The 12,212-nt window shown below is 36.1% G+C and overlaps 1 protein-coding gene across 2 annotated transcripts; it reads right to left on the reverse strand.

The window, feature by feature from the left end:
• Positions 1–1,205: 1,205 nt before the first annotated feature.
• On the reverse strand, positions 1,206–11,724 carry LOC121431707 (serine/arginine-rich splicing factor 7-like). 2 transcript variants are annotated; one of them, XM_041629363.1, is made up of 6 exons: positions 11,552–11,723; positions 5,832–5,909; positions 5,354–5,470; positions 3,306–3,767; positions 2,661–2,840; positions 1,206–1,546 (listed from the first exon to the last, which is right to left on the reverse strand). In XM_041629363.1, the coding sequence occupies exons 1-6, from the start codon at positions 11,698–11,700 to the stop codon at positions 1,447–1,449; spliced, it is 1,086 nt and encodes a 361-aa protein (XP_041485297.1). In that variant the 5' UTR covers positions 11,701–11,723; the 3' UTR covers positions 1,206–1,446. The 2 variants fall into 2 exon arrangements, with proteins under 2 accessions (XP_041485297.1, XP_041485298.1); XM_041629364.1 differs by lacking the exon at positions 5,832–5,909 and having other exon boundaries at positions 11,552–11,724.
• Between the last annotated feature and the right edge of the window lie 488 nt (positions 11,725–12,212).

A 12,212-nucleotide genomic window follows, 5' to 3' on the forward strand; every position in this document is an offset into this window, starting at 1 on the left:
CAGTCTCTGAAGTCACATGTATATAAACACAAAGTGAAAACCCAATACCCATATACAAATCTAAATAGTACATCCAAACTTATCAAAAAATACTCTCATCTTCTCAAAAGAGAATAAAGAGACAAATTTTATTTACAAAACTAGCATCACAAAGCAACTCTTTTAAAGAATTCTTTGAAAAATAGACACAAAAATATCAATTAAGTCTATAATAAATGGTCAGAAATATTTATAAAAAACAACAATGCTACAACCACCTTGAATACCATTCGAGTCATTTGGCCCCATCACACAAAGCTTAGCAATATATTGTATTGTTTTACAAGTGATTGCATAGACCACAATGTACAATCACTGGCGGATCCACGGGGTGGGGGTTTGTTGCACGGTGGCACAGCCGACTAGTACCCCCCCATTTGAGAGGCACAGTTAAAATTTGTAATCTAAAAATGCCGTTAAAACACAAATGTGCCCCCCCCTTTGAAAGTGAGGACTTTTTTTCTTTTGCTTGTCAAATTTTTTTCACGGATGAAATCTACTTAATTCTTGGTTGAAAACCTTTCTTCTCTTTTTTTTCCAATTTTTTTCAATCGAAAAATGTGCCCCCCCCCTTTTGGAAAATCCTGGATCCGCCCCTGTTTACAATCAATTGTAAAAAAATCAATCACATGATTAGTCTCTAGGTTTTGTGTTGCAACACCCATAACTACTAAATCTGTTCATGACTCCTTACCCATAATGCATCAGTTTCATCATGTAGCCTTGATGCTCTGTAGAAGGCTCGACATTATTTCTTCAACTTATCTTTGCAACATTGAAACTGGTATTAACCGGTAACAAGGGGATCGCAATACCGTAAAAACACTCCTGTATTCCAATGACAAAGGTAAAATGGCCATCACAATACATTTTGTTCAAATCTAAAATAACTTTTTGGCAAGGCATTTTAATGGCTTTCTGAAACAACCCCGGGTGTTAAATCATCTTAATAATATAAACATTACATTACCACTTGGATAAAACAGGGATATACTTATGAATATATATGTCAAGGACAGTACCATCATGCCAAAAGCACTAATTTTCCAAAACATGTGACATAAATAGAATGCTGTAACCTCCATCTTCTAATATTCAGGTCAAATTATGCATTTTCATGGTGAAAAACGAGAATACAAGTTTCATATCAGCATAACCAGGCATAACACACCTCTGAGGTTTAACACAAAGTTACAACTCATGATCCCTATGTTAATTCCGGCCATTGATTTTTGACACAAGGAAAACCCAACACCTTAATCTATGCAAATGAGAGAATCAAATGTTCAATCAAAAGTTTGCAACATCATAGATTGAAAGCATACACACACATATACAGCAACATATACAGACATAGGAGCATGCAAAAGATAAGGGACATGTAAATTATATATAGATATAAGTAGTTTAGTTTTCTTCAAGTTGTTGGCCAAGTTGTTCTTTCTCTCTATCGTATTTCTCTGCCCGGTCTTCTGATTTATATTCAGCATTTTGGTCCAATGGATTCCTGGAACATGAGGGAGATAAATATCAAACATTTAATTTCATCATAATCATCCAAAGTATCATAATTTTTACCATCATCACCGTCATTATCATTTGAATTCATCACCATCATTATCGTCACCAATCATACTCGTGTCTTTTTTCATCATAAAATTTGATTAGGATAAGAGATTTTATCTAGCTTTTTTAAATATCCAGGAAAAATTAGAGTTCATCATTTAAATAATAATAAACATTGCTCATATAGCGCACATCATAGTGAAATCATCATGACTCTATGCGCTATATTCGTCATTTAGCAATAGAACAAGTTCTAGCTGACTGTAAAGTCATTGCACCTGTAACATAAAGCTTTTAGAAAATCCTCTGGTTTATAGATATTAGATAAGTGAAATGGTTAATCAGCAATTGTATTGAACTGATTGGAGACAAGAGAAATCAATCCACATTGGACAAGGTCACAAAGGCATCAGACTAAATGGTAGTCAAGCCCGTTATGCACCTTGACAAAAGCCAGAGCCACGTCTTTCCCCACAGGGAAACTTGAAACAGCTTTTAATTTCCAATTCTAACATTTCAATAAATCATTTAGTAATCCATTCTGCGCATGATCACAAGAAGGTCATCGGTACTTACGCGACGTGTTGGTTAGATATTGAATGAGATAAGCACCAACTTTGATGTCTTGATTATTCATATATTCTTTTGAATTGGGTTTTCATAAGATCCACAAGAAGCAACAGCAATACGTTCACTATTGACTGGTACTTTACACTTGGCCAAATTCTTTCAACAACATAATATGCTAATGCATTCAAAGTAAAAATGCAACAAAACCTTCATAAAGTGTTCATTGGTGTGCTATTATAGGCAACTGGTCTATTCAATTTCTTCATCCTGCAATGTAAGGCATGCTAACATGATATCGTCCTTTGAAATGAAAGAAATGCCCATGAAGTAACTACAAACTGGTCTATTTAAATCACATAATAGGGAATATGGGGAAAGCCACCATTAAAAGACACTTAGCATCATCATAGAAGAATTCCCGCTAAAAGACGCAGCAAAGACCATTGACAAGTTACCTAGGAAGAAAGACAATCCTATCATCTCACCATTCTATCAGATCTTCATCTTGTGGTTTGGCAAGGGCTACTTCAGTTATGTCCATACGCCCGTTGTTCTCCTCGTCCTGTCCCATCGTTTCTCGGTCCCCTCCGCTACGATGACTCCCGGTACTCCTCTCGCTACCTCGACGCTTCCGAGAACTGGAGAGCTCCTGCGAAAGGCTCTTCCTGAATTTTCATGAGATAATAAAGGACTCTAATAATACCTGACATTTTTAGCACATGGCAGAAGATAGTCAATCAAGTAAAAAATCTTTAATCACAACACTACTTTGTCATCATTGTTCATAAAAGCACTGACAATACAATGTTGAGTAGAACACAGCCTTAGTGATAGTGATCAAAGATCAAGCCCCTGTTGCATAATATTTACTTTGCTGTCCAGATGTAATTGCCATGGTATTGATGATCAATAGCCAATAAAAAAAGGGATTCCATTCAATTTACCATTGGGTGGCAAAGTTACCATTATGCTATAGAAACTTGTATCTAATATGATCTTGCAGTTTTACACATTTAGCATTATACATGTAGCATCAATATGAATAAAAGAAATGTAATATTTCACAAAAATATCTAAGACCTTACAACTACGACTCAAAACAGAGACAAGTCTTGTTTGACATTACTCACCTTCCTTCTGAAGGTGACCGAGACCTGGACCTTGCTCTGGACCGAGCTGGAGACTTCGAAGTAGACTTTGAATATCTTTTCTCGGGTGTTCTTGATCTACGAGACTTGGACCGGGACCTTGATTTCCTTGGAGTTTGAGACCTAGACCTCGACCTAGACCTCCTTGGTGTCTTGGACCTAGACCTCGACTTCCTGGGGGATCTTGTCCTGGACCTCCTTGGGGATCTAGACCTTCTTGGTGTTCTGGACCTCCTAGGGGACCTGGACCTTCTTGGGGTTCTGGACCTCCTTGGGGACCTGGACTTGTCTCTAGACCTGTGTGGGGAGCGTGACCTGGTTCGAGACCTATGGCTTCTTCTGCGACTGGAGTATCGATCACGGGAATGCGAGTACGAGCGTGACCTTGATCGGGATCTCCTCCGGTAAGGTGACCTTGAACGTGACCTTCTCCTGTCCCTAGATCTAAAGGGATTAAAAAAAAATCAAGAGAAATGCAGACTATAGTAAATAAAGTGGACATTGGATGAGGATTCTAGATGTAAGCAAACAAGCTTCTCCTAAGGATTGAAGAGAAAAAGATTAATTCATCCATGTAAAATAAAACAAAATCCTATCATTATCCCTCTATCTATTCTGAATAAAGCTATACCAACATTGTTTCTTTTTATCGCTTCTTTTCCAACTTTCATTTGCATATCATGAAACCACTGATGTCACCACTTCCCCATTTCTTCTCACACCTTACATGTATGTGAGCACTTTGTGAAAATCATAAACAAATTTATCCTTATCTGAACTTGTTTCTGACTTACAATCTTCAAAATCTTCATAGTTGATCCTTGTTAAGAGCCATAAGATGCCATAAATAAGACATCGCCATGTAAAATGCGAATTTGTAGATGCTTGAATTTGAGGTTCATGTAAATACAGATAGAAAGTAAATATTTGTACAACATACATTACACACTCACTCAGGTCAATAAATACCATGCACTGTATTTACCTACTCTGATCCTGCGGCTAGACATTATTTAATCAGCAGCCAGCACAGGCAGCTAGGTACAAATGTCAGAGGTTAAAGGTGACTTGAAGGTCGGTGAACTTTGGGTCATAATATAGCAGGGAAGCCTTAGCAGTGAGATAAAGACTGGTCAAGTTTGAGGGCGGTTGGGTTGCGAAAATGAGTCAAACTTGGAGGCTTGGTAAGACCAGAGAGGTTGGGCTTGCGTAAAATTGGTAAGGATTGTGAGTGAGTGCGCCCTCTGCAGGCTTGATTGTGTCGAAGGATGTCGCTGCTGCTGTGCCTCGCACTGGTTATTTCTCACCTGTCTACATTTTCATGTAGCGCATGCTCTTTGAGGCTGGAAGTCATTGATTGTGCAAATTTTTGAGTAAAATTTAGCAAAATTTTCATGTTAAATATATTAGGAGTTACTTTGACATCCATGGACTGGATTAAAGATATTAACAAGCCATACTCAATGCCCAAAGTGATATAATACCCTGGCCTTGAGATAAAAGTGAATGAGTAGATTTCGTCTGATGTGTATCAATTTTAGACTAATAATAGAATTCTAAACAAGAACAAAAAAATAATAAAATGACCTTTACTTTGAATTAATTGCCAATTATTAGAAAAATAATGCTTGAATCAAATTTGAAGGTCCAACATTTTAACATTCAAACAGGTCTACCTGGATACTAAGATGTCAGTACAAGCCCCTGAAAAATTTATATTTTAGGTGAAAACAAATTTGATGGAAAACACATTTGGCTCCGTCGTGTGCCAACAGGCTGATTGACTGTTATCAGCCACCCCCCCCCCCAGAGACAAAATATATATATGTTTCATTATGATAATATAAGTTTCAATTGAATTGATCTCTAAAAGGCTTTTCTCATCATAAGAATTATTTTTCATCCAAGAATAATAAAGAAAATTGGAAGGCTTCCAAGCAAACCACCACACCCCAAATGGTTCCATCTAAGTGAAATATTTAGGGGAAAAGTAACAAGATTACCAACAAAGTAGGATCCAAGAATAATACCTGCTTCTTCTGCGACCAAAACTTCTGTTGGAACCATAATCGTTGCTTTTACGGGGTGGTGGAGGTCCAGGGTAGGGGCGAGCGTGCTCAACACGGACCCTCCTGCCACACATCAATCTGAAACAGAAAGAGGAATTCAAATTATTAGTGGGAACAAAAAGATTTTCTTAATCAATGAAAAAGGTATTCAAACATTTGATCTTTTTAAAAGTCATAATATAAACCAGTAAAGATGATATTGCGATGTATTTTTAAAAGGAAAATGACCATTAAGATCTTGATTGGCAACACATTGATGAGGAATAATAATCATGGTTTTTATATCATAATTATGGTTTTATATCAAAACATGTAGAGAATGATCGATAAATGAATGGATGGAATTTATAATCAGAAATCATCAAGGTCACCAATTTTTATTTTCAAAAATTTTTAGACTTTAAATTGAAAACATGGCTTCAATAAAATATTACCGTACCTTCCATCCAGTGATCTGACAGCTCGATCAGCATCTTCACGGTACATGTAAACCACAAAGGCAAAACCAGGAGGATTCCTGTATCAATAAAATATATCAAATAGGAAAATCCTAAAATCAACCGAAAAATTGACGAAGATACTGTATGGTGTGCCTTGTCTTTGAATATGTGTATCTGCACAATTCTAATGAAAGGAGACATGCAATGACAACAACTGCAAAGTCTGTAATAGATAGATATTAATTAAAAATCTGAGCCAAAATAAAGTATATTGAAATTCAGGCATTTCCTTAGTGGCAAATTGTATAGAATGGATAGCATTGCGTTCACCACTAGCAGGCGATGACACATATACGTGACGTCATCCAGCCACTGCCGCGAGCCAATTTCTGAATGAAAATATAGTAAGCATGCGCAGTGCAAGCCTCCCAGTGCCAGACACAGTATTCCATCAAAACAAGTCTGCAATCCTCTTTTTATCATCTCATACCAAACTCAACCTAGAATTTCAGGTTCCTATATTTCATGTATGAATTATGAAAGGTATTTTCGGAGGATCTGTTTACTCCGATACCGCAAAGATAAGCAAATGTTGATTAGTTCTTTCTTTTCCATCGAAATCTTACGAAATACCTAGATATTGCATCGTGTTTGTAGAATCTATCGCAATGTGCACAAAGTCAATTGATTTCCAAGGTTTTGGAGCATTATGAAATTTCTGAGTCTCGATAAATTTTGATCGATACTTGAGCAATCTGATCACGAACCAAGACCATTTTCATATGTAGACAAAGTGACCTGGGCTCCGTAACACAAAGATTAGCGATCAATCGCTAAATGGACTGGCCAATCAAGATCAAGGTTGCATGCGCATTTGGTTTAAAACACTGAACAGGAACCAATCAGTGTGGCTCTTACATATTTGCAATTCATCGCAAACCTTCGTGTTACGGAGCCGTGATATCGTTAGCGATACTTCTGAACACGACGGTCACGACCTCAATAAATTATTTGGGTGACCATGTGGTCATGACGTGATCTGTGTGATGGACCAATTAGCGGTCTCTGAATCGCTGTGCAGAGCTGGGCTATCAGTTGTACACAGTCAATGGGCAATTTGCCACTGTGCTCCTATGAAGGCCTCAAAATGCAGCTCCTTTTACACCAAATAACCCAACATGGTGTTTGGATGCGCAGACATGGGTCACCTTTATTTTTATTTTAATCTGAAAATGACTGGCCACACTTTTTTTTGGCAAGCAAGGAAATCATACAACTGCTCCAATTATGAGATTTTTGGCACACATAATCTTATCAAATGATATTTTTTAGTAGTTCTAAAGATATCCATCAATGTGTGACTATCCTCTTAAGTTACCCCCCCCCCCTCCCTTCCCCTTCATACATAACATGGCTTCATGCTAACATGTTTTAGTGGTGGACCATTTTAAGCAGCCAAAACCATAGTTTACAGTGTATATCATGGTGGCCTGATATAGTGACACTAAAATTTATGGCACAATAACAAAGAAAAAAAATGAGAATTGAATAAAACTTATTTCAATAAAAAAATATTCAGTTAGTTTCAGTTTATTGTAGCTTATCACTGATAATGTACATTTATGTGCAGTGATTTCACTCTGTCTCTAGAATCTGAATTTATTTATTTTTCTTAAAAAAGAGAGCTGAAACAGGGCCTTTGTTATAACATGTATGTATACAAATCTAAGAAATGCATTGAAAATGATAGAATATATTAAAGCTTAATTTCTATCCTTCTTGATACTTGTAAAAAATTGCATACAATGCTACATACATATTTTACACTCAGCTGCTTATCCCTCCGAAAAATTGCAATCAAATGTCCATTATCTCTAAAATCAAAAGCTACATATATATTTATATATAAAAAATTGTTGAAACAATAGAATACTTAAGGAATTGATGAAACAATCAAATACATCAGAAAATAGCACACAAGGTAATTTTATTTAGTCATACTAAGTACAAAAGGAATGATAATTTTCATATGTAAAGAAGACCCCAGCACATACATGTACACAATACTAAAGTTGAAAAAGAGCTTGTAATTTATATCAGAAAAACAAAGAAATACATTAGCTAATACAAAAAAAAATACTTTGAACACAATTCATTTAGGAAATTATCTACAAAGACTACATGATACTGTTTGATGCCAACTAAATTATATAAATTATCTAATAATCTAATCTATCATGATCACCTTCATTTGGCAAAAAAGGAGGCGAGTAATTGTTATTTTGCGCAATTTGCATATTTAATCAGAAGAAATTATTTTACACATATTAAGAAAAAAAATTACAAAGTGACATTATTACACATCAATTGGGCTTTCTTTCACCTTTCCATGGCATTGATACCTAAATTACAAAATCAAAAGGGCTCAGTCAAAAACAAAGAAGTTAGACACTAACTTTAGAGCCTGTTGAAGACTTGGGTTCAAAATGGTCACAAAAATCAGTTTTGTATTCTATTGACTTTACATTAAGACAATGACCATAAATTTGGATGAATATGCACATCTTAAACTGGAATAACTTTAGGGCCTATAATTTTTTGATGAAAATTAAGAGTTCTTCACTTCTTGGTATCATTTGAAAGGTCAATTTTAAAAGCTTTCAATCAATAGGCCTAACTGTTATGGCAGTGTATCCTATTGCCGGACACTTTCATTTCAGTGCTTTAAAAAAGACAACTAGAGGAAATACAATCAAGAAAAATTATCACTTGCTATTCCAAATATTCTGAAAATCATGAATATGATGAAATTATTTTATATTTTCCAACCATTTTCTTTGCACCGCACTTGCCGCATACCCCTCCGCGAAAAACAATTATTTTCGTGCGTGACAAATTATATTGTAATTCCGGACGCGCGCCGGACGGGTAAAAATATTCTTGATTATAATGATGTAAGAAAGAATTGGTGTGATTTTTTTCGAGATTAATCATCTCATGAGTAAATTCTAAGTTTTTGTTTGCTTTCTTATAACGATTCTGATCAGATCTTTGTTATAAATTTGCGTTTGCTAACTAATTTCCTTTTTTTTAATTGCGCGTTCGATATTGCACTTCCAAGTGTTAATGATGCTCGTTCATATCGTAAGACTCAGTCATCAAGTTAAGTTCTATCGATGCGCTGTCGATCATTGATGGCTCTCCAACACGGTAAACCTCGCGCACGGCCGGGGTACCGGTACCGGGAACATTGAGAACTAGCCGTCGACGATTTAATCGATGGAGCGTACGAGATTGAAATTCGGCAAATCAGGTCCGTATTTCAATCAGAAAATAGATCAATTGGGATCAATTGTTAATGCCAAAACTGTGTTATATGTTATTTCAAGCATTTTCTGTCATTTTTAGAGAAAAATAAGGTAAAAGTTATATTTTCGCCTTGTTTTTGCAATCTCGTTCTTTGAATTGATCTGTGATATTGAACTGCGGAAGTCTTACGGTACGAAATTGATTTCCTACGCAGTTATATGCGCGTCCGGAAATATGATAGTGTCCGGTAATACAATACGTCACTATAGACCTTATCGCAAATAGATTCACGCAAAGGATCATGGGATCGCAAAGGGGGCAATAGCGCCGCTGTTGTCCAGATGCGACCATGCGAGCGCAAGCAGCCGACAATAAAGTGTACGATTTCCATAGTGTATCAAAATACGATCGACGCCCGCAGCCAACATTTTGCTAACTTCCAGTAAACGCCTCGTCATATTTGTTCCAGAGTCTAACATCACTTTTCTTCTTAATCATGGGTGGCAGGGATAGATGTGCTGTCTATAGCTGCAAGAATTACCACAGATTTTATGAAGAAAAGTATAATTTTCTTTCATTTTCGCGCACTGTCTGTGCGTGTTTTGAGCTGCGCAGCTGCTGTGCAGTGTGCTTGCATGCACGGACAGTGGGCATGCACTCTCGGCCCTGGGGACAGTGTACGTACGTCGGCGAGGCAGTGGAGGAAATTGGTCCCTAATTCCAAGCAAAAATAAAATGATGATCAATAAAACAAACTCTGCAGTACATTTGATTACTTTATTCTAGTTATGTATGTTTGTAATATCAATCGATAGTCAAGAATACATGTTTCATAAATAATTATCTCAATCATGATTTTATTCAGTAGGCCTAAAAACCGAGCTGTGTTTTCTTTTTCTCTCCACAGAGTAGGCTACATAATAGTTGCATATTATTCAGGATCGTGGTCGGACATTCTGAAGTTTAATCATTGGCATGCTTAGACAAAATAATGAATGAAATAATGAGAAAAAAATAAAAAATGAGAATAGATGAAAATAATATTAAGAGAAAAATAAGATACAAAAAGAAATTAATGAGGAAGGTGATCTGTAAGAGAAGTGACTGAATGCGATGAAATAAATTGAAGATGTAAATGTTGAAATAAGATGTTTTATCAAAAGAATGAAATTTATATCATTTATATGAATTATATATCCATCATCTACTAAATTTCAGACAAAATAAAATTACAGAGTTGGAGGGATGTTTCAAATTCAGGGATTTATTTAATCTGCATGTCATTTGTATATGTCCTTCATTATGTATATGATATAAATAAATATATATACTGTATATATATATATATATATATATATATATATATATATATATATATATATATATATATATATATATATATATATATATATATATATATGTATATATATATATATATATATATACATATATACATATATATATATATATATATATATAGCTTATTTTTTATATACTTTAGATTTGTCTCACCCCCTATATAGAGCTTGTATGATCAAACTAAAGAGCCCGAGTTGCAAAGGAGGACTATATTTGCCCCAAAATAACAAAACTATATTGCTAAATTATATGGAGAATATATGGTCTACATTATGATTCTCATGAATATTCTTTAATGGAAAAATTTGCTATCTAATTGGGATCGCCGACTTATTGCTCTTTTCTAAAGTCGATCGGCATTGACCCGCAATCACCGTCTCACTTTTCCCACAAAATCTTCCCAAGTTTAGCCCCATAAAACTTCGAAAATATGGTGAGTATTGAGTTCATACTTTCACTGGGCAATCATGATACATAGATTGTTCTATAAATCCACATTCAAGTATCCAAAGTAATTTAAATACGAAGAAATCAGACTTTTTAAAAAGCCTGGATTTTGAGTGACACTGCACAAAACATATGGCGTTGTATGGCTTCCCAAAAGCCGATTCTGCGTTTGCCCCCTTTCGCATCCCGTGATCCTCTGCGATGACAGACGCCCTCACGCGACAGACGCTATTTGCGATAAGGTCTATACTAGTGTTACCAAGATGAATTTTTATTCTTTTTTTGTCACATAGAATCTACTGGTACCTAGTAATAGCATACGTTAGCAAATCTTGATTTTTACTCTCAGGTCCTAGTACTAGTAGGAGCCTCCTGGCTACACCCCATACGTAAAACAAAGTGGCGTTCAAGACCCTTATGACATGGCGCCGACGCGACGCTAGCCTGCCCGGCCCAGACGCGGCGCGGTCGCGACTGGGCTGGAGCTAGCGCTAGCAGAGCCTGGCTGAGGAGAGTTGTTGGCCTTCGCCTGTGGCTGTGCGAAAGCGCAATTTACAGTCCTTATTATAATTATTTCTTTATACTTTGACTACATATTGCGTACCTTGCTACCCATACATCTGTAATAGGGCCATAACGATCGAATTCTCTCTCCAAATCGTTCTTTCCAACTCTTGTTCCAATATCTCCCACAAAAAGTCGATAACCACCAAACGCTCTATCTGGAGGAGGTGCCATTTTAGCTTCCTGCATGCAAAATGTTCAACTCGTCCGCCAAAACTTGTGTCGAATCAAACTCGCTCCTTCTGAAAGCCCCTCGTCTACTTCACAAATACACCCTCACCCCCGCCCCCTCTTGTTTTTCTTTTTGAAAACATATATGGAACCTGATGGCTTACTTGATATTCCCGTTGTTATTATTTTTGTAGTTAATAATTTTCAATTTTCATATGAGAGAAAATAGATATTATGACTTTTAAAAGTGGAGAAGGAAGAAAAGGAAAGAGAAAAGGGTAAAGGGTGAAACATGATATTATATTCTTAATATAATGTCAAAATCTATCATAAAATTGGATTTTCGTTATAAAAATGTTACAATTTTTCTCACTTGCTCCTCCTGAAGACCCTAATTTACGATCGGCCACATATAGGCTCCCCCACCCTCCCTCTTTATCTAGGAATGGAAACCTGAGGGCTTACTTGATAATTCCCGGCCCTAGTGTTTTTTTTCTTACTATTATTTCAAATAGTTAAAATGATCAATT

This window comes from Lytechinus variegatus, chromosome 18 (assembly GCF_018143015.1).
Source record: "Lytechinus variegatus isolate NC3 chromosome 18, Lvar_3.0, whole genome shotgun sequence".
Lineage (NCBI taxonomy): Eukaryota > Metazoa > Echinodermata > Echinoidea > Temnopleuroida > Toxopneustidae > Lytechinus > Lytechinus variegatus.

Bases quoted from the DNA above. Each gene is read 5' to 3' on its own strand.
- LOC121431707 (XM_041629363.1), bottom strand. From the start codon at position 11,700: ATGCAGGAAGCTAAAATGGCACCTCCTCCAGATAGAGCGTTTGGTGGT. The intron at 5,471-5,831 runs GTACGGTAATAT...TTTCTGTTTCAG, and splicing joins GTCAGATCACTGGATGGAAG to ATTGATGTGTGGCAGGAGGG. The intron at 3,768-5,353 runs GTATTATTCTTG...TAATCCCTTTAG, and splicing joins TTTGGTCGCAGAAGAAGCAG to ATCTAGGGACAGGAGAAGGT.